Raw genomic sequence first — 22195 nt, 5'->3', positions numbered from 1 at the left:
AGCACTGATTATAAAACAGAAAATAACTCAAACTGAAGTTCTACATCCTAAACAGTATCAAACACTTAGGTGAAATTTGTTTATAAAAATAAATAAGCATACCCTTCTCATTAGTATAAAATCTGTTCTTATCCTTACACCTACCTCTGCCTCCCAAGTGCTAGGATTAAAGGTGTGCACCACTACCACATAGGCCTGATTTTCTGATCCTTCGTTTGACAATTCTGAAACATTTTCCAAATGTCACTTTGAAAAAGACACTCTGGGGCATGGAAGACCCAAATGTCCATCAAAGAATTACATGTAAAGGCATAGTTTTCAGACAAGAGGAAAAGAAAACTTTTTTGTTTTGTTTTGTTTTTTACTAGTCAGGGTTTTTCTGTGTGGTTTTGGAACCTATCCTGGAACTAGCTCTTGTAGACCAGGCTGGCCTCAAAACTCACAGAGATCTGCCTGCCTCTGCCTCCCGAGTGCTGGGATTAAAGGTGTGCGCCACCACCGGCCGGCCATGAAAAACTCTTTACACTATTGTTGAAAAGCCTTAAAGGTACCTGCAACACATCACCAGCACATGGACAAGGCCACAAAGCACAACACAAATGGGACCTGTCTGGTTTTTTGGTTGGTTTAATTTTTCAGATAAAGTCTCAATACATAGCACTATCTGGCCTGGTATGCTCTAAGCAGATCAGATCACATTAGCCTCAAACTCATACAGACTCATCTGCTGGTATTAAAGGAGCGCGCCTCTGCGATGGCTTTTGTTTGGGTTGTTTGTTTGTTTGTTTGGTTTCTGTAGGGAGTGATTTTATGTATCTGTAAGTGCTGACCACTCCCGTGTGTGGGTATGTTCTCAGGTATGTAGAACATACGTTGGTAAATAGAGCCAGGGGAAGGGGATGCTTCCTCTTTGGGTTTCAGTTTCGACTTGGAGAGCAGCGTGCGGACCAGCTTTATTGGCTTTTCATGTAAGTGATTTCTCTTTCATTAAATATCATAGGACATCCCTAAATTTGTGTAGTTTAACATTTCTGCTTCAGGTTTCTTTGTGTAGTCCTGGCTATCCTAGAACTAGCTTTGTAGACCAGGCTGGCCTTGAACTCACAGAAATCCTGAGTGCAGGGATTAAAGGTGTGCATCACGGCACAGCTGGATTGTTTGTGTTGTTTTGTTTCTTTTAATCTTTGTGTATGCAGTGCAAGATTTACTCTAAACACAAGCACAAACATATGCAAACATGTGCATGAATGCACCAAAAAAAAAAAAAAACTCTAGCAAATGAGTATGAAAAAATGAAATACCTAGGTTCTTCCTGGAGAAATGTCTGCTTTGTGTCAGCCACTCAGCTGCTAACATCCTATAGCCTATCCACAATGGATTCCCATTCCCCAGTGATTCATGGGCCTCTGAGATGGGAGTACCTGCTGAGAAGGCGTAGAGAGGGCGGCAATAAGCTTGGCAACAATGGGTTTTACTTTGGGGTCACTCTTGTCCAGGTGCTTGGCCAAAGAACCCATCAGGACCACCACACTCTGCCGCACGGCATCATAGCTGGCATCATTGGGTGCATCCTTCAAGAACTCTTCAAACACTGGCAGCAGGGAGTTGACATTCTCCTGAAAAGGCCACACCCCAGAGTCACATGTCAGCCTCCAGGCCGCATCAGAACCACAGGCTTTGCCTCTGGGGCTGGTAAGGCTGGCAAGACTGGCAAGGTTTCCAGTTTCTAGCCGGCCTGAGGACTACATCCTCTCAGGGCCTTTCTGGCACAAAGGAAATTCCCACTAGGTGCTGGTGCCCTGTCAGGGTTTCTGTCACTCGCTTCTCTTTGTCATCTGCTCAGTGTTGCCTCCCCAGCTGCTGAAAATGCTCACCTTTCCATGGGCATTGAGTGTTGCCAGCGCTGCATCTAACATGCACTTCCGGACATCCGGGTTCCGGTCATTGAGAGCATCAGGGACAAAAAACTGAAAGAGTGGCTTCACCTGAGAGTTATCCAAATACTGCGAGAGTTTGTTCAGGGCCAAGGCTAGGCCACACCTACAAAGAAATGGGAGCTTGTGGGTTGGCAAGGGTTGGTTGAGAGCATCCCATGCAGCCCACCATGAAGCAACTGCCCAAGGTGGTTCTGAACAAACCACTTGTGAAATGGAGGCCAGCCATTAGTCCACAAGGTTATCTCCTACAGGGTGTCCTGAGGTAAGGATCCCCTCTGCCTATTTCCCTGACTATGGAAGGAAATGTACACCCCCTATTTGTGAGACAGGCTGGAAGAAGAGAGACCCTGTTAAAGAAACAGATGTGACAGCCCTCAGATGGGAACAAAGGCAAAGTGGAATTACTTTCCTTAGCTAGAAACACAGCTAGAAATTCCTATTCCAAGCTGATGGTCTTGAATGGAAAAGAAAGCAAGTAAGATGGCTCCACATGACAGCCCATACTAGCACACAAAGTCACACAGGAGTGGAGAATGTGGGTGTGCTGGCTGGTTTTGTGCCAACTGGACATGGCTAGACTCACTGGAGAGGAAGGACCCTCAAATGAGAAAATGTCTCCAGAGGATTGGGCTGTACACAAGCCTGTAGGGCATTTTCTTTAATGGTGGTGGATGGGGGGGAACCCAGTCCATGGTGGGTGGTGCCATCCCTGGGTTGGTGGTCCTGGGTTCTATAAGAAAGCAGGCTGAGCAAACCATGGGGAACAAGTCAGTGGGCAACATCCCTTTATGGCGTCTGCATCAGCTCCTGCCTCCAGGCTCCTGCCCTGTTGGAGTTCCTGTCCCGATTTCCTTCAGTAACGACAGTGATATGGATGTGAGCCAAATCAACCCTTTCCCCCCCCCCCCCCAAGTTGCTTTGATCTTGGTGTTTCATCACAGCAATGACAACCCTACAGTGAGGTCAGCTATTCAGGAAGCCAGCCCTACTGTCTCATGAAAGCCCACTGTGGGTGACAAGTGTCTTCCAAGGTCATTCTTGCTCCTGGACACTTTCCTAACCCTCCAGCTACTACTTCAGGGGCTGAGAGATGAGATCAACATTTGCTGAGCACATTACACACTGCTATGGACGAGGGCCAGGGGCTTTCCAGGTAGGTTCTAGAGGTGTGCTCCTCAAGCAGATAAGGAGATGCCGCCCCAGGGCACAGAGCTGGCACATGGGGAGCCAGCACTGATACAGGCCCCTCTGACCCAGGTGGTCTGACTGTCCTGCTTTAGCATCAGCACATGCTACCTCCTTGCAGCACCCACCCCAGTCCAGCCAGTGCATCTCAGAAAGCTTGGCAACGAGACCAAAACAGGACTTTACCTGGCTTCCCACTGGTCTGGAGGGGACTCTGAAATCACTCGTCCCAAAGCATCCAGCACTGGGGGCGGTCGCTGCAACAGACAAGAGGCTAAATGCCCAGCAATGCTCTCTCTTGCACCAGGAGCAGACAGACCAATGAATGGCCTGGACCCCTGAACCATGACACAAACCGAACAAAAGACCACCCACTCACTTCCCCTGTCCCAGAGCACAGCAGCTGCCCAGCTCACTCACATAGAGCTTCTCCTGGTAGATCTCCATGAGTCTGCCCATAACCTCTGCTGCCTGCCGCTGGTATCGTGCCACTGCCTGGGAAAGAGCTTCAGCCCCAGCCTGCCTCACAGCTACTTCATGGTAGATCACATCTTCGATCAGCAGAGAGCAGAGATCTGACTGTAGATTGAGACCCATGGTCGACCAGAGCCTGCAGCAGACCAAAATTTAGGACTGGTCAAGCAACGGCCCGAAGCAGTCTCTAGCAGCCTCTGCCGGAAGGACTCTCACCTCTCGGCCAGCTTCCGGATCTCATCATCCTTGTCAAACTTAACAACCCAGAGTCTGCGCAGCAGGTTCAGGCCATTCTTTTCATCAGTGTCAGGTGCTGGCAATACCAGCTGGAGCTCCATCAGCCCCTGGGAAGAGGCAGACGGATCAGACTGTGAGATTTGACATCTCAGAGCACAAGTGTCCCATCTCCTCGCTTCTAAATACAACCATTATCTGTGTGTGGCTAGTTAAAGGAAAATCAAGTATACGTAGCCTCAAGTTAGACAGACACAGCACCAGACTGCAAGCACTAGCACACGGGTATACCACTAGAGAGCTCAATAGGAAACATCCCCATCTGCAGAAAGGTGGCAGGCAGCAGGTCTGCAGGTGCTGAATCAGCTCACTGTTGACCTACTCAGATCCCCAATGGTTTTCTGGGATCTAGGGTACAGTTCAGAGGTTCAGAGTATGCACCACGCCCCACAACCCAGCTACTTTTCTTTTGTGAAATGATGATGTGAGGTGGTAGAAATTTTGTTTTGTTAGGGACTCTATAATGTAGCCCTGACCGTCCTCGAACTCACTATGTAGACCAGGCTAGCCTTGAACTCACATATCTATCTGCATCTGCTCCTGAGGAGTACACTACCATAGCTAGTATAAGAATTTTTTTAAGTGAAAATTACGAATTTAACTCTAAGCATAGCTGACAAGGGCTCAAAACAAATGTTTGTTAAATGAATTAAAAAAAAAAAACATACTGCCACCATTTTCCCCATATTTTACCAAGTCCCAGTAGTAGGGGGGAACTAACATTTGAGACCCACAATCTAAAAGTCACCCAGAAAAGCTAAACAGAGTCAGAGAGCTGAATAAACATCCTAATCCTGTGGGCTAGGTCAGGGGATGGTTATTAACAGTCACAACTTGGCAGATTCTAGAAACCCCAGAAGATGGGCCTCTGGGTAGCCAGTGGGGGTCATCTTGATTACGTTAACTGATGTGGGAAGATACCCAATGTGGGTGGCACCATTCCCAAGGCGGGAATCCTGGACTCTGGGGGACTGGAAGACGCAAGCTGAGCACAGATAAGCATCTAATCGCTCCTCTTTTTGTTCTGATTGCAAATGTAATGTGTCCACGGCTTCAAGTCATGGTGCCTGCCCTTTTCCCTACCACAATGGACTGTAACCTGAACCGTGAGCTTAAATAAACCCTTGATCCCTGAAGTCACTTCTGTTAGAGTATTTTTATTAATACAAAAACAAAAGCAAAAAGACAGGCTATATGTAACTGCATCAGGAACCACAACCCAGACTGACAATTAAGGAAAGTCTTCCACAGTGAAGAAAAAAGTGGACAGTGATAGACAAGCTTAGGACCCTAACCTACCCTTGACCTCCAATCTCTTTGCCTCCTAGCCCTGTCTGAAGTAAAGGACATTCTGCCAAATGTTCACAATGCCTTTCCAACACTTGCCCAGAGTAACAAAGCACACACGCACCCGGAGTGCAGTCTCCCGCACGCTGGTACACGGGGACTGCAAGGCAGAGAGCAGTACATCCACCTCCTCCTGCTCCGCAAAGGCACAGCCATCCTCACCACTGCTGCTGGCACACAGGGTGGTCAGTGCGTCCGAGGCTAGAACCTGAGGACAACATCGATGCACAGTTCAGTCCAGCAGCTAATTTACACAAGGGAGCTGGACAGGCGGACTTGGAAAACCCACCCCACCGTGCCTTAGGGCTAAGACCTATAGTCAAGCCAAGCAGTGGCAGCCCTTCTACACAAGAGGACCAAGAGAGAACTAGGTCTTGACTACTGATCCTTGAGGTCAGAGTCACAAAAAAACCACAGAACAAGTCCACAGAAAACAGATCACCTGTAGGCGAGGGGCGCCTATCCCGATCACCCAGGTCAGCAGGCGCAGCATGGCCACACGAGGCAGCAATTCTGGGCCATTCTGGAGAGAACGGGAGAAAAGGTAAGGTGATCAAGTAGGAAGGTCTGTATCCATGAAAGCAGCTGGTCAGCTGGCATTCCCTCACCTAAGGGAGGGAACTCTGGATCACAGCACTGACTCAATCATTTTAGAAACATTAGTTTTATTTACAACCAAGATTGCAAGTGCTAACCCAGACTATCACAGGTTCTGAAGCTTGCTTGCCACTCCCAGAGTGAAATACTGTAAGCCTAAGTAAGAGGAGATACTCAATTTTACCAGAAAGAAAGAAATGCTAAACAAAACTCAGCTGGGCGTAGTGGTGCACACCTTTATTTACCCAGTGTTTGGAAGCAGAGGTAGGAGGTCCTCTGTGAATTCAAGGCCGACCTGCGCTACAGAGTGAGACTCACACAAAGCCTGTTAGTGTTGAAGGGAAGAGAACTCTCAGTGAGCAGCTAGCTCAGTACACATCATGCAACCGAGTAACTTAAAAACCAAATATGCCAGAGACATGCAAACACATACAGTGCTCTTAAGATTAGGAAAAATACAACGTTGAACCAGACATAAATAGGTAGCAAGTTAAATAAAACATAATGCATGCATGGCACAGGACCTCAAGCAATGGCAAAATCAAAACACACCAACATAGATGTTAGACCTATGAAAGCAGCAGCATGGCCCTTTCATATTAAAGAGCCCAGTGTGTATCATGTGAACCACTGCTACGATAAAACACCAAAACTCAAGGGACGTATGTGAGCCCTTGCCTCCCAGGGCCCTCAAACCATGAGATGAGAGAGCTCCCTGCCAACCTCATCCACTCGCTCGGGCGGGGTGTCAGGAGAAGCCCTCAGCTGCGCATGGACAGTGAGGATCTGAAGGATCTGGGCCATCTGCTCCTCCTCCTCCTCCTTACTGTGGAAGGGCATCTCAGTGAGCACCATCTTTAACATCGGGAAGACCAAGGAGAAGGCGGGTGCTGACAGGGGTGCGGCATCTGTGAGAGCAGCAGAGCAGACAGAAGCTGGAAGTCTGATACCAAGCACAGTGCCAGGCACAACGGCCGGTAACCTGGTGCTAGACCAGGGCCATTTCTAACCCCACAGACTGGCCCAGTTCCAGAATGTGAGGCTGAACAGACGAGGCCAGAGAGAGGACTGTCCCAACACCAGAGGACAGGAGGCTCAGGGACGCTGTGGTTCCTGCCTCACTCCCCACACCAGCTCCCACTGCCCTGCGACCTGGTGCCTCCTTGTCCCTTACCTGGCTCGCCCTTGCCCACCCTGCTGGTGATGGTATGCGTGTGCAACAGTGACACTGTCCTCTTCACAGCCACTGGAAGCTCTTCCTGGCACCAGGATTTATCCAGAGAACACTCTGGTTTCAGCAGGCGCAGAGTCACATGACTCACCAAGGTGCCTGTGAGAAGAAAAGCAGCAAATGACCCACAATGACACCACATCTGGCCCAAAACAAAGGCAGTATGAGAACAGTGGCAGCCTTGTCTCCACCCCTGCTGTGGCAGGTATCTTAATTACTAAGTCTCTGTGGCAGTATCAAAAGAAAAGAGAGAGGCAATAGCTGCCCTTTTGGTTTTTTGGGGGGGACGTGATGTTTATTTTGGGACATGACATCGCTATGTAGCCCAGGCTAGCCTGAACAGGATCCTCCTGCCTCCACCTCCCAAGTTTTGGGATTACAGGCATGAAGTGCCATGTCTCCAGAGCTGGTACTTTTGATTCTAAATGGTCAGTGTGTTGAGAGGCACGAGCCACCCAAGAGTCACTGACCCCACAGAGTTTCTCCATCAGGAGCTGCTAATACTTCTGGAGGTTCTATAAGCACCAACTGACATCTCTTCTCAGAACAGCTTGCAGACTCCAGCCCCAGTCACGAGAACATCCCCTTTAGGCTAGGAAGAAAGTCTGCTTACAGTTACCAATGGCTCACAAGAGTAAGGCCATTGTAACTCCCACCCTCCTGCTTGGCTAGTGTTTCTTCAGAGCTAACAGAGGTCTCTGACCTTGTCACTGACACATGCTACTCATGAGCTCTGAGCACAATGACTAGCACAGCACACCAGCCCTCTCACTGCCTCTGAATCTGACTTTGTGGACAACGCCTGCTACAGAGGGCTGGGGTGGGGCTCAGTTACAGAGCACTTGCCTAGCACATATGGTCTCCAGCGCTACAACAAAACTACTACAGAAATGGAGGGAAGAGACTTCATTGCTCTTGAGAACACCCAGTGTGAGTTTCCACAGGCTGTTTCCACATGGAAACAAAATTCGGCAGCTTAGGCCACACATCTCCTTAGCACACCACGGCTACCTCCAGCCCAATTCCCAAACATCCCCACAGCAAGGAAATAAGGACTTACCCAAGGCCTTGAGTCTAGGAGGCATGACACAGGCAGCCAAGGATAGGAAGGGGCCTTTGACCCTGGGAGCAGCCAGGGGAGACTTCAGCAAGGGCAGGAAGGCGTCAACCAAAACAGGGATGTATTGGGTCAGGCCACATGGGTTCCTGGTCATGATGGCATCTAGCAGTCCGAGTGCTGCCTCTAGCTCCCCATCCAGCTGCAAGCAGGGTCACCAGAACAGAGTCAGCAGAGTCCAATCTGAGACAGCTGGGCCACAGAGCATCCTCCTGGCACTGTCATGTGCTGGTGGCGGCGACTTACCTCCTGTAGCCGCCTCCGGATTTGCGCCTCCTTGTCCATCTGGGCCTGCAGCATCTCCTTCTGCTTGCTAGTCAGCTGCACCTCCTCTTTTATGCCTCTCTTCTTCTTTATCTCCTGAAGGACCGGGGTCAGAAACCAACTCTATATCCACAGAACAGATCTACCTCCCCACCAGAGGAAAGCTAGCTGGTTTCCAGACTCAAGTCTAAGACCAGAGCCTCAAGCCCAGCACATGTGGTGATATGCAGTACAAATAAGGCTTGTATGAATATCAGCGAATGGAGCTTGCCACTAGCTAACCATAGAGGTCTGGAGGTCTGTACAGACAGGAAATGAGATGGCTGGGTGGAGAGAAGATATAAGTGAGAAGAAACGGGAACTTGTGCCCTTTTCTGCTAGGAAGTCAATGAGGTAAAGGTGGCTTTGGCTTGCTCCTTCTCTCTGATCTCAGCATTTTCCTCTATATCTGACTCCAGGTTTTTATTATTTAGACCAATTAGAACTCCAATTACAAGCACATGCCCTCCTTCACCTCCATAAAGGTCACAGTTACTGGATGCCTACAGTATAGAGACAGCAGCAAAGAAGCAAACTTTAAACAGGATTCTCAGCTTAAAAGAGAAGGGGAAGAATAACAAGTCCGTCACTGATCTCCAAGGGGTATTCTGGTGGCCACACGACTTCAGATTAAAAACTAGCCTGCCCTCAGACCCAGCCAAGGCTCTTACAGGACAGAGGCTGCTTGGCTGGCAGAGAGATCGCTCAGTCTTTCAAAGTATTTATTGAGCACCTCATCATGCCAAGAGCTGTTTGAGATGCTGGAGACACTGGGGAGAAGATGAAATCCCTCCCCTCAGAGAGCTCACAACCTGGCAAGTAAAGTTAGACAATAAACAGAGAAACAAATACATAATAAAATGATCAATGTTATAAAAGCAAAAACCAGGAAGGGAGTGAAGCAAACACATCATGGACAGAGGGGCAGGAGTCCTTTTCTGGGAAGGGCAAGTTTTGACGAGACAAGAAAGCCTCGCCTAAGTTGAGTCAGCTTCCAGCTGGCAGTGTGAAGGGCAAGGGACTGGTGGGACAGAGCAGGGGGCAAAGTAAAAAAAAAAAGTCCAGTCTGGGGAAGACTGAGGGAGAGCATGGGCTGAGAGGCTAGAGCTCTCGTCAGAACAACTTCTTTAGAGCTTAGTCCACCAGTCATCTCAGGGAGCTCTCAGGCTCCACAGCATCAGGAATCAAGACCAGTCTGTCCTTGTTACGCTAGGGCAGGAGAGGCAGAGCAGCAACGTGCAGTGAGAACCTGGTCTCCCTCAAGCAGGGTGGAGAAGACAAGGAACAAATCAGGAGGGAACATAAGACAGCAAGAGAGCCAGGGACCTTGAGTGCCGAGCCCAGTGGGTTCCCAGACATGATTCATGCACTCACCTCCTTCAGCTCCAGCTCAATGATCTGCTCCTTAAAGGAATAGGCTTTGTTCTCTCGTTTCATGTTGGCCTTTTTTATGCTGTCCTGCTGGGCACTGAAACACACCAGAGCCAGTTACCCAGCTTCAAAAGAGCCACCAGTCTCCTGACAGCCACCAAGCCTAGCCAGCAAACCTGCAAACCTGTGTGTGTGTGTGTTCACGCACACATGTATGTGCTCACATACGTGTACATGGAGGCCAGAGGTTAATTTCTAGTATCTCCATCTATCACTCTCCCCTGCATCTTCTGAGACAAGGTATCTCACTGAACCTATATGTAGCTGACATTTAACTAGGCTGGTGGGCCAGCAATTCCTTTACTCAGGTCCATCTCCTCAGCCTCCTTTTCTTTTCTGAGACACAGTCACAATGTAGACAGGGCCTCTATATAGTTCTGGCTGACCTCCAATTTACAATCCCTGTGTCTCAGCCTCCAAAGTGTGGGGCTATAGGCTCGCACCACCAGGTAACTTAAGTACTATGTACCTGGATAGTGCTAGCTCCAGACTCTAGGGCCAAGCATCAGGCCTGGAACACAAGCAGGTCTGTCTGCCATGGACAGACATGGTGTTTTGTTTATTCCTCACAAGGACCCTATAAAGATGTCTCCATTACCCGGGCGTTAGTGGTACACGCCTTTAATCCCAGCACTCGGGAGGCAGAGGCAGGCGGATCTCTGTGAGTTCGAGGCCAGGCTGGACCAACAGCCTCCAAAATAATACAGAGAAACCCTGTCTCGAAAAAACCCCCCAAAAAAGATGTCTCCATCAAATAAGTGTGAAAACTGGTGCTGTGGAGGAAAATAGGGGAGCCAACTGCTGAGCAAGAGTCTCACCTCTGGATGATGGATTTATCAAACAGCTCTCCGGCAGGGGTCTGCATGATGGCAAACTCCTCCCGAGTCACGAGGCACAGTGCAGGGTTCTGCACGGAGGTGGTGATAGTGCTGATGAGCTGAGGGAGGACTCGGTCAGGGGACAGGATGGAAAGGGAGCCCATGGCGTTCATGGAAGACTGCCAGACAAACAAACACAGTCATGTACCCTAACTAGCACCAGAATAGGGTTGTCACACCCAAATGACTCTTGAAATCAGCTCTCCATTTCTGTAGTCTGAGCATGCCTTACCACACAAATCTTCCCCCTTGCTCTGCTATTATCACCACTCCACTCTCAGCTCCATGATCCATTGCCAAAGGCAGGCATGTAACCCCTAGCCAGAATGACAGTCTTGGGGACAGGCCAGTTGGGGCAATGAGACCCTGTGCCAGCTGACATTTTTGGAAAATGCATGCTTTCCCACTGGAGCTGATAGGAGAACAAGGTGTGAGCCCAAAACTCTTAGCAGAAACCTGAGAATGCAGCTCACATATTCAAAAACAGAGAGAAGTGACTCAGAGACCAGATAGGTCTCATGGCAGAGGAAGTACAGAACCCACCTCTACTGTCCTAAGGGCACCAGTTGAGCCTTGGTAGCACCATCCTAAGCTACGCACAGCCTAACACTGTCCACAAATAAGGTCTTAAGTTCCCTTTTGTGCTTCAACCAGTATGCATTTCTGTCACTTACAATCAAGGGTCAAGCCTACATGTCACCATTCTTTCTCTTGTTTCTGTGAGCCCTCACTTCCTGTACCCTGAAAGGGAATTCTCGGTCTTGATGTAAGTACAAACACAGCTCATGGACCCATTACCTGGTTCAGGGGACTCTGTGTAGTAATTCTGGGGATGATCTGATCCAGGTGCCTGGTGATGAAGTCTTCAGGGTCAATCTGCATCCTGGTGAGAAGCGCTGGCCATAGCGCAGACTGCACTGCCACTGAAGGAGAGGGGCTTCTTGAAGCCTTGGACTATCATCACCCTACCCTGAAGAGCCGCCCACCTCTCCATTCCTACCACAGTCACAGACCTAAGGACGGGTGGTGAGAGATGATCAGCATCTCTTGGGCCAGCGCTTCCGTGCTAGTGATATCACCCTTGAGTGCTGGCACCCCAGAGATGACACACAGAGCTTCCTGAAGGACCCGTGGAGGCACGTAGGTCTTGCCCATCTCAGTCACCTCGCCAGCATCTGTCACAAGAGCCTCCATGGGCAGCACCTTTAAAGAGAGAATAAATAAGTCCCCCACAGAGCCCTGTGCAGGGCAGTACACAAACAGTGTGCAGGGTCACGGAGCCTCTCTTGCTATTGCAGGGAGTCCCTGCTGGAGAGCAAACTGATGCCTTGCTTCCTGCCCTGGAATCCGGACTGAAATGTGCCGGAAAGACAACCAGGACATTCACCAGAAAAAATTTAAGGGAAGAGAATGAATTGGAAACTGGTTCTGGAGACCAGGAACACACTACTGGAGGAAAAACAGTAAAGCCTGGCACCTAAAAAACGTCAACAGTCCAGGTCTCCACAGTCTACTCCTGGTTCTTCCTGCTGCTGCCTCAGAGAACCCAGACAGCCTGGATAGCTAGAATGAAAAAGGAGGCAAGCAGAAGGTCAAGGACACCATGAGAACTGAGCACACAGACTCAACTAAGCAAGGCCCATAGTGCTCACAGAAACTGAAGCAACAACCACAAACTACATATACATAGTTGGTGGTCGTGGACCCGACAGCAAGAGTGGGGCAACCTCTGAATCTTTTGCCTATGCTTGGGACCCTTTTCATCCCAATGGGTCATGATATGACGGTTTGTGTCTCATTTTACTGTAATTTGTTATGCCATGTTCAGTTGATATCCCTGGGAGGCCAGCTCCTCCTTTTGTTTTCTTTTCTTTTTTCTTTTTTAACAGAAATGGGAGAAGGGGGCGCTAGGAAGAGGGAAGGTAGGGGAAATTGTGATCAGGATGTAATTAAGTACTTTAAAACAATCAAACAGAAAATATCCAAAAGCATTTTAGTTAAACTGCATCAACGGTATGGAAACAGGAAAAGAAAGCCTCTAAAAGTCAAAGATGTTACTGAAGCTTGGTGGAAAGGCAGAGTCCTAGAATCACCCAGCTAAAACTCCAAAGCAGAAGCACGGTGACTGACTGGTTCCGGAACCCAGACCCTCTCTCACCTTGTGAGAACTGAGGACAGTCTTCAGCTCCTCCAAAAGGCCATTGGCCAGCTTAATGCCCCCAAGTGAGGACAGCAGCTTCCGAACTGTCTGCTGTGCCTGCCTGCGCACATGCCAGGTACGGCTCAAGAGCACAGCCACCAGAACCCGATAGTACTGCCTGCAAACACAAAGAGAGATGGTCCCGGGAAGCAAACCTGTCACACACCCAGTCCTCAAAGTTCCAACATTTGATTTGTCGGCCCAGAGGACAAGAGAAGAGAGGCTCACGTACTGAACTTTGCTGTTGGTGAGTCTCTGCGGGTGGTCCAGAAAGAGCCTCTCCGTCAAATGCAGCACAGTACACAGGGCTGTAAGGGAAAGAAAGAAACGGTGCAAGTCTTTTTTGTTGTTTTTTCCAGAGAGAGTTTCTCTGTGTAGTCCTGGCTGTCCGGGAATTTGCTCGGTAGACCAGGCTGGCCTCGAACTCAGAGATCCACCAGTCTCTGTCTCCCAAGTGCTAGGATTAAAGGTGCTCCCCACAATCACCTGGCCAGCGCAAGTCTTTCTGAAACAACTACATGAGACCAGTGAGCTGGCTCAGTGAGTTAAGGGGCCTGCCACTAAACCTGATGACTTGAATTCAATCCCTGGAACTAACATGGTAGGAGAGAACCCACTACTGAAACACACACACACACACACACACACACACACACACACACACACACACACACTCTCTCTGTAACCCATAAAGAATTGGAGTGAACTAAAAAATGTAAATATGATTAACACTAGACATGAAGCTACAGTTCATTTTATGAGAAAAAGAGGGGGCAGCTGAGGAGATAGTTCAGTGATTAAGAACACCTGTTGCTCTTGCAAAGGAACTGGGTTGGATTCCCAGCTCGTGGTTATGGTGGCTAGTAACTATCCCTATCTCCAGTTCCAGGGGATCCAACTCCCTCTTCTGACCTCCACGAGTATCAGTGCAGACATACATGAAAGCAAAACTCAAACACATAGAACAAAATACACCTCAAAAAAGAAAAACCAATTCACTGTAAGCTGGGCCAGGGCTTGGAGTTGTACAGTCACTGATTTCCAGTCTGGGAGACATGGTGGTGATAGCAGCGCACTGTTTGTGCAAACGAGGTAGAGAACATACAAAGGGGTGGCTATGTACAATATCGAGGACATAGAAGCAGCAGATAAAACTGGCTGTCGATGGCCAGCAGAACCGAGTGGCTAGAGGTCAAAGCAGGAGCATGTGTTCTTTTATTGGTTTTTCACGACAGGGTTTCTCTGTGTAGCCCTGGCTGTCCTGGAACTCACTTTGTAGACCAGGCTGTCCAGGAACTCACAGAGATCCACCTGCCTCTGCCTCCCAAGTGCTAGGATTAAAGGCGTGTGCCACCACCGCCCAGGAAGAGGTAGTTTTCAATGAAGATTCCCTCTCACCTTGTCTCTGAACGATATGAATGTCGTTCTTATCAAAAGCTAACTAAAAAAAAATTTAAACCAGAAAGTGACTAAGAGTTATAGCTCATTAATAGGATGTTGTGATTCGTGAATCAAAAGACTTTTCAAATCACTAATTAGCAGCAGACTCCTGTGAGGCAACCTAGAATTTTACAAATACATTTGGAGATCATTGTTCCCTTTCTGCCAGGCTAGAAACCACTAGTTTCTGTGTCGTCTGGTGGGGGAGTAGAGCTGCCACAACTCCACCAGCACTTAGCGGAAGGAAGACAGCACCAATTATCCTTGAGCTATAATTACAGCTAATATCATAGCTCCACAACTGTCTCTTCAGTCCTCCCAAGTCTGCCTTCCTGCTGAGCCTGACTCCCCTCCCACAGGAATGCATTCATTCACAAAACAGCCCTGCTGCTGGCCAAGCAGGTGCTCAGAAACAGGTCCTCCCCTAAAGACCTGTCAGGGGCCTAGAAACTCACCATCTTCTGAAGCCAGGAGCAGAAACTTCTCAGAAGTGAAAATCTGCTTCTTTTCATCTACAACCAGCTGCCAAAAGTTGTTCAGTTTGGCCTCTGAAAGAAACCGAAGGTCACCCATGACACAGTACACCATGTCCCCCACAGCATGGCCCTTCCAAGCTGAAGCCACTCTGTGAAGGACCATTCCAAAGTTCACTGTTCTCCTATTCTGGAAGCAAATGTCTGTCCTTTTAGCCTCACTTAGGTCTGAACAACTAAAGGGTTCTCTGAGGCCTGCAGCTTCTCCTCTGGAATTCCCACTACCCAGGGACCTACCTGGAACCCCGCAGGTTCACACAATGCAGCTCTCTCCTCCTTTCCCTAACTGTGGCCATTCCTTCCAGGCTCTCAGAGACTATTCAAATGCTTCCTCCTTCATGAAACCTTTCCCAACATCCATTCCTCACACAAAGGCTCAACCCTCCTCCAAATGACTAACATCTCTGTCCTCCCACCCCAGAATACGCACACTGAGAGGTGCTGAAGTGAGGCCCTGTTCACGCTTATCTCGTCCAAGGTATGCACAGTGGGCATAACAGCATGCAAGAGTGAATCCTAGTTCTCAGTACAGAAGCAAGGCCGGGTAAGAGCATAGGCAGAGGGAGGCTGCTAGAGGTCAGATGCTGAGCACCCACTCCAAAACATGGACCCAGCCTACAGTAGCACTGCAGGTGGCAAAAACTTCAGGACACAGGACCGGGAGGAAGTAGGTCGGTCACCAGTGCATGCCCTGGCAAGAGACACTGAGACCTGTCTGTGTCTTTGCTTTGCTTCCCAGCCACCAGGAATTGAGCAGCTCTGCCCAGCCACAAACTCCCTGCCTGACACACACCCATGCACAATGGACAACTGCCACACCCCATGTGACTGGGACCTCTGAGACCATGGGCCACAATATATCTTTTCTTTCATCCTCAGTTGAATTTCTCAAGTAGTCTCTCACAGTGACAAAGCTGACTAATACAGAGAACTCAAGAAAGGCAAAATCCCAGGGGGCAGAGAAGAATGGGAAGGCTCCAACTTGAATGGTTTCCATGCAGTTGATAGACATGGTATACACAGTGTGTCACCCAGCATGTCTCTCTGCTCGACTGGAGACATGATGTGACCAGCTGCTTGAAGTTCCTGCCTTAACTTTCCCACAATGACAGAGTACAACCTGGAATTGTAGCTGAAATGAACCTGTCACCCCAATATGCTTTCTGTCGGGGTGTTTTATCACAATAAAGGAGTGAACTAGAACATCCTATGAATAGGTAGGTAATTAAGACATGAAGTCTCGGGAGATAACTCAGGACCCAGGTTTCCAGTGCCTACATGGCAACTCTCAACTGTCTATCACTCCAGTTACAGGGAATCTGACGCTTCTTCCGACCTCTGTGGAACTGAGTAGAGTTGTGCCCATACAGGAATGAAAAACATACATATAAAATAAACAAACAAGCGCAACAATTAAAAAACAACCAGGCACAAAGTCCTAATACTCAACCTAGCAGTTCAAGTATCACAGACAAACCTAGCCCCGAACACTGAAGTAACAGAGCCAAGGACACTCCTATCGTGACCCAGAGCTCATCCCTGCAGGTAGATAACAGGCTGATGCTAAAAATCCAACACTTGACCAAGGGCTCTGAAAGAGCACTGTCATCTGGCACCCTGGACACATGCGGACTCTTACCGGCCTGTGAGTCTGCCACGGAAAGCTTGCAGAGTAGCAAGGCTGCAGCAACCCCCTCGGTGACCGTGGGGACCTGAGTGTTCTGGGAGGCCGCCTTCTCTACTGTCTGCACAAGCAAGGGCAAAAAGTCCAAGGCCTGCAGGAGTGTGTCACCTGTGGAGACAGAAACATCTCAGAGACATCCTGGTCTGCAGGGGTGACAAGACTACTTGAGAAGACATTATTCATCTGGGTGTGGATTGGCTAAAACCCTTCAGTTAATTTTCCAAGAATCTCAGAGAACTGGAGTAAGAACCTGGACTTAAAACTCTGTAGCCATAAAATTTGGAGGTAAAAGAATCCTATTAATCTGATCACCAGCTGCTCCTCCACTAGATAAGGAAACAAAGATCCAAGAGAACTGTCTAGGGTTGCCAACAGCTGATCAACAAAGAACCACGGGAAGCAGAGGCAGGCAGATCTCTGTGAGTTCAAGGCCAGCCTGGTCTACAGAGTGAGTCCCAGGACAGCCAAAGATACACAGAGAAACCCTGTCTCAAAAAAACAAAAACAAACACAACCAAACAAAAAATATCAAGCAGAAGTCAACACTGGGAAAACCAGGACTCAAAAGAAAATGAGGTAGAGTCAGCGTGCTGGAAGAGGAAGCCCTGAATGGTGAGCATGCCCCTGGGCTCAGTCACTCCTTCAATGCAGGCCTGGACTTCTTACCTCGGAAGGAGGCCAGCATGCACTGCAGGTAGGCATGCCTCACTGCAGAGGTGGAGGTTTTAAGGCTGAAGGCTTTCTTGAACCAGTCAGTGAGCTTCTTGGGCACTTCTGTAGTGAACCGGTTGCACCAGAGAGCCAGGACAGAGACAGCATGTACCAAGGTACCTTCGTGCACTAGGGCAAGCGGCACAAGTCCAGTCGGTCTGACGTCTTATAACCATATCAAATCACTGCAAGCAGTGCGAGAAGGCAAACCAGAATCCCAGGGGAGGAAGCAGTAACATTTCAGACAATTCCCAGCCCAGCTAACACGGGGAGGCATGCCTTTAGAAAGCCTTTTAGAAGGCTGACTGAAAAACTATGGTCAAGAATGGGTCTAAGCAGCAAGCTCCCCATGCCACAAGAATTACCTTCCTGCTGGAGGAACGGAATGAACAGCTCAGCCACAGACCCATTCAGGACTTGACTGGAAGGGCCAGAAACCACGTGATGACTGAGGCTTCCAATCCCTGAAAAGCAGATTCTCTGGTTGGGCCCTCCCATGCACAAAGCCACAGCAGACAGCCTTCCTGCCACTGCCACCAGGGTATACCAGGTCACAGACCTCTTCCGGGTGCCCCAGCAGCCACACTTTCCCGACCATTATAGATACTCCTTCAAATTTCCTCCAGTCTCTCCATTTAGAGAAACCAGGCCTCCGGCCATGCAGGCTGCCAACAGAGTCCTGGGAGGCAAACTGGCTCAGCCACTGTTGGGCACCGGGGTTCAAAGGACTCATCTCTCCTGACGTTTCATTAACCCTCCTCCTCCATCACTACAGCACTCTGTTGTCACCCAGGGAGGACCCCTACCTGAAAGGACGCTCGTCTTCTGGGCTACGACAGTTAGCTTTCCTTCTGAGCCTGTGAGTAAGTAACAAAAGTGCTTGTTCACGCTGGCCCACTTCATGGCATACATGTAGATGCCCGAAGCAGCCTTTCTGGTGGGAAACTGGGTTTAAAACAGCACTTTATAGCCTTTTGTTTTCTGACTAAAAGTACTACAATCTCAGCCAGGCAGTGGTGGCGCACACTTTTAATCCCAGCACTTGGGAGGCAGAGGCAGGTGGATCTCTGTGAGTTTGAGGCCAGCCTCATCTACAGAGTGAGTTCTAGGACAGTCAGGGCTACACAGAGAATACCCTGTCTCAAAAACAGACAGACAGGCAAAAGTATTACATTCTTACAGAAAAAATGAGAAACAGAAAACAAAAAGAGAAAAATGTGCTACATCATGTTCCCACTACTCAATGGCACCATTAACATCTTCATGTCTTTCTTTCCTTTTTTTCCCACGCACACACAAGCACTGGCATCACCTTAAGTGTGTTTCTGCCACACATGTGGAGGTGTGCCTCATCAACAACTTCTCCCAGAGCAGACTCAGAATCAAGTCCCCACAACATCCCGGGTCCAAGGCTGGGACGCATCTGCTGTGCCAAGAAGGTCTGCTCACCTCCAAGGATTGCAAACAGGTGCTTGGTCAGGGCCTCAGTGGCGGAGGAGTCACTGCACTGGCGGGCCAGGTTGCGCAGCGCCAGAATAGCTTCGTCCATCAGGCGGGAGCTGTTGGATTTCAGCTGATCTGGACACACAGAGCCACAGCTTAGGGGCTGTGGTAGCTCAACATGCAGACTTTAGTCCCAGCTCTTTACTCCCAGCTCTCTGACCTCACCATCAACAATCACAGAAAAGAAACTCTCTCCCCCATTGCTGGATAAAGCCTTATTTCGTTTTCTTTTTTCACTTTTAACATTCTTATTTACTTATGTCTGGGAAGAGGGGTGCAATGGCACACATGTACAAGCCAGAGAACAATTTGTGGGAATGGGTTCTCTCCTTTCATCATGTGGTTTCCAGGACTGCACTTAAGTTGGCACTCTTGGCAGAAACCACCTTTAACCCAAGGAGCCATCTTGCTGATGCTAAAGTTTATTTCTAACATGAGATGTGCCCTTTTCAACAACAACAACAAGCTACCAAATACAAAACTCAAGATGCATCAAGGGGCTGCAGAGGGGTCGGCATACTCACTAGCCAAGCCTTTCACGATGTCCAGAGCATACTGGCTGAGATCAAGCGTCACTGATGCCAGCAGACTGGAGATGGCTAAGGGGACAACAAGCAATGCTCATTAGTTTCAAATGCCATTGCCCATTTTGCCTCACTCCCTAGAAAACACCATCTGGAGTCTGTTGTTTAGCTCCACGGTGACATGACTGCTTCCATCCCCTCAAGGTCCCAAGGTTCACAGCCTTGAGCCAAAGCTCTGCTCTTTACACCAAACCTAGCCCAAACTGTCTAGAGAAGAGCCTGTTAATCTCAATGCTCTCCAGAAGGTTCTCCAGCCTCCATAACTACAGTCAGTATTAAAGCAGGTATTCTTCCATAGTCTTCTAATAAGACAGCAGGCTCACAAGTGTCTGGAACTCTAGTTTCCAGGGAATCTGATGCCCTTTTCAGGGTTCTGCGGGCACATACACTTAGTCAGGCACTCTCACGCGCGCTAGTCAGGCACTCTCACGCGCGCGCGCGCACACACACACACACACACACACACACACACACGCACATACACTAGAAAATAAATTTTTTTTTTTTTTTTTGGTTTTTTGAGACAGGGTTTCTCTGTGGCTTTGGAGGCTGTCCTGGAACTAGCTCTTGTAGACCAGGCTGGCCTCGAACTCACAGAGATCCGCCTGCCTCTGCCTCCCGAGTGCTGGGATTAAAGGCGTGCGCCACCAACACCCGGCGAAAATAAATTTTAAAAAAGAAATCCCACAACTTTCACCATATTCTGAAAGGAGCTCCTATCTTGGCCACTGCCCTCAGCAGGTAACACTCAGAACAGGTGGTGCTCCTGATGCCAAGCCAACAGGAACAGAGCTGCTCAGGCCGCCCATCCCTTCACACCCACCTGCTCAGCAGGAACCTACTTTCAATAACATTTTCCGGGCTCCTCAGCAAGGACTTTTGTATGGTGGGCAGGATCAGATCCTTAAACTCCGAGTGGGACATGAACCGGAGCAAGGGGGCACAGTTGTCCTGCAGAGATAAAGAGTCCAGCACGCGGGCTCATGGGAAAGAGTGAGAGTAAAGAGCAGGGTGTAACCATAATTAAGCAAGGATTTAATACTGCCTGGGTGGTAGGTGTGCAGTCCACTCACCAACAAATACTTGGGGGGCTTCACTTTGCTCATCAGAATGTTCTTCATGTAGAAGTCCAGCAGGGCACTCTACAGGACATGAAGCCCAAAACTTCAGGGTTGAACAGAGACCCCATTTGTAATGGCTTCCCACCCTCCCGTGCTAGACAATGAAAGGTGGGGAGCAGTCATTTCCATGGCTCCTGGGACAAAGGTCAAAGACCGTGCTAGGGCTTTGACAGCCCTGACTGCTCTCAGCTGGCTACATCTGAAAGCTCTCCCCCACTCCCAGATGAACCCCACTTGGCATCTCCATGAATCTTCCTGCTTACTTTCTGCCTAAAATGTCCTGTCCCACTCTTTACTGGCCAGCTTCTCTTTGCTCCCTTAGTCCCTTCATTACAGAGACACCTTCCCTGATCCACAGTCCAAGTCAGATACCCATCTTGCATATTAATTTCCTTTGTCACACTGACCAGATACAATTAACTAGGTGACAATCTGTCTCATGTCAGAGTCCTCTCTGACTCAGTTTCACAAGGATCACAGTCTTCGGCCTACTGCTACCCTCCTCCCAACTCCCGGTACAGTGCTTGGTGCATGGGAGCTGCCCACAGACGTGAACAGTAAACTCTCACCCCAGTGACTACACCAGGGTCCATAGGCTACAACTACAGGCCACAAGGACAAAGTAGGTTTGCACTCCTTCCCTCCAGACCCCCAGTACAGCACACCCACGGTCACTGCACAGGACACTTGCCTTACGCTGACTGAGCACGTCCGTCTCTTTGTGATCTGTGCAGAACTGCACAAGCAGCCCCAGCATGCCAGCATAATTTTGGTTGGGTTCTAAGCTAAGGATAGCTGAAAAGTACTGCTCCACCAGCCCAGGGCTCTGAAGAGGAAGAGAAGGGCGTCAGGTGGCAGCAGAGGACAGAAAAGGCACGGCCTCCAGCCTCCCACCAGTTCCATTCACCTCTTTCCACAGTTTAGTGAGCTTCTTCACTGCACCATCCACAGCATGCTTGTGGGAGCCACCCAACACCTCCAGCAGCAGGAGACATTGCACCTCCACCTGCCGGCACAGAAAGAGCTCGGAATCAGGATATGACTTCGAAGTGTCCTATGACCCTCACAGTCTGTCACAGACATCCATCAGTCTTTCTAGAGTCCAGCTTCATCTCCACCCCACTCCAACACAACCTTCTTCCCCCTACCAACCCCTTGCCCTAAATCTGTCCCCTTCTCTTTTTAATGTACGTGGTCTGTTTATCTGTATGTATGTCTGTATACCACACACACACACATATAATGCCCTTGGAGGTCAGAAAATGTTATCAGATTCTCTGAAGTGAGATTACAGACAGTTGTGAACTATCCTGTGGATGCTTCAAGAGCAGCCAGTGCTCTCAATTGCCCCCTAAATCCTGGCTTTTACCTAACATTATACCTTACACTGACATGCATTTATTTGTTAAACACCTACTATGAGCCAAAGTATACACAAGGAGAACAAGGTGCATTCTTGCACCTTATAGTTCAGGGAGAGAATACTGAATAAATAAAGATACAAATGGAGATCTATCTCAGAACATAGCATGCATGAAGCCCAAAGTTCACCCCCAATAACAAAAAATTTTTAAAAGACACAATAAACATTTATGTCAGAAAGACAGCTGCCATTCAGGAACAGA

General features: G+C 49.0%; 1 protein-coding gene across 2 annotated transcripts in view; it reads right to left on the bottom strand.

Moving 5' to 3' along the window:
* Gcn1 (GCN1 activator of EIF2AK4) overlaps nt 1–22195 on the bottom strand; it is a 58446-nt gene that overhangs the window by 24066 nt on the left and 12185 nt on the right. For both annotated transcript variants that reach the window (XM_005078981.4, XM_040731676.1), the window contains exons 6-33: nt 21478–21576; nt 21262–21396; nt 20523–20591; nt 20292–20400; nt 19390–19464; nt 18812–18940; nt 18169–18219; nt 17728–17826; nt 17318–17491; nt 16607–16759; nt 14890–14982; nt 13227–13302; nt 12953–13112; nt 11808–11997; nt 11593–11717; nt 10735–10913; nt 9860–9953; nt 8429–8542; nt 8126–8324; nt 7009–7164; nt 6558–6742; nt 5680–5760; nt 5302–5445; nt 3813–3940; nt 3543–3732; nt 3309–3379; nt 1875–2040; nt 1422–1616 (exon numbers count right to left, since the gene is read on the bottom strand). In XM_005078981.4, coding sequence (XP_005079038.2) covers nt 1422–1616; nt 1875–2040; nt 3309–3379; nt 3543–3732; nt 3813–3940; nt 5302–5445; nt 5680–5760; nt 6558–6742; nt 7009–7164; nt 8126–8324; nt 8429–8542; nt 9860–9953; nt 10735–10913; nt 11593–11717; nt 11808–11997; nt 12953–13112; nt 13227–13302; nt 14890–14982; nt 16607–16759; nt 17318–17491; nt 17728–17826; nt 18169–18219; nt 18812–18940; nt 19390–19464; nt 20292–20400; nt 20523–20591; nt 21262–21396; nt 21478–21576 — 3639 coding nt within the window. The remainder of the gene's footprint in view (nt 1–1421; nt 1617–1874; nt 2041–3308; nt 3380–3542; nt 3733–3812; nt 3941–5301; nt 5446–5679; nt 5761–6557; nt 6743–7008; nt 7165–8125; nt 8325–8428; nt 8543–9859; nt 9954–10734; nt 10914–11592; nt 11718–11807; nt 11998–12952; nt 13113–13226; nt 13303–14889; nt 14983–16606; nt 16760–17317; nt 17492–17727; nt 17827–18168; nt 18220–18811; nt 18941–19389; nt 19465–20291; nt 20401–20522; nt 20592–21261; nt 21397–21477; nt 21577–22195) is intronic.

Source organism: Mesocricetus auratus, unplaced genomic scaffold (assembly GCF_017639785.1).
Source record: "Mesocricetus auratus isolate SY011 unplaced genomic scaffold, BCM_Maur_2.0 Super-Scaffold_100025, whole genome shotgun sequence".
Taxonomy (NCBI): Eukaryota; Metazoa; Chordata; class Mammalia; order Rodentia; family Cricetidae; genus Mesocricetus; species Mesocricetus auratus.
This window is presented reverse-complemented; position numbering and strand designations above follow the sequence as displayed.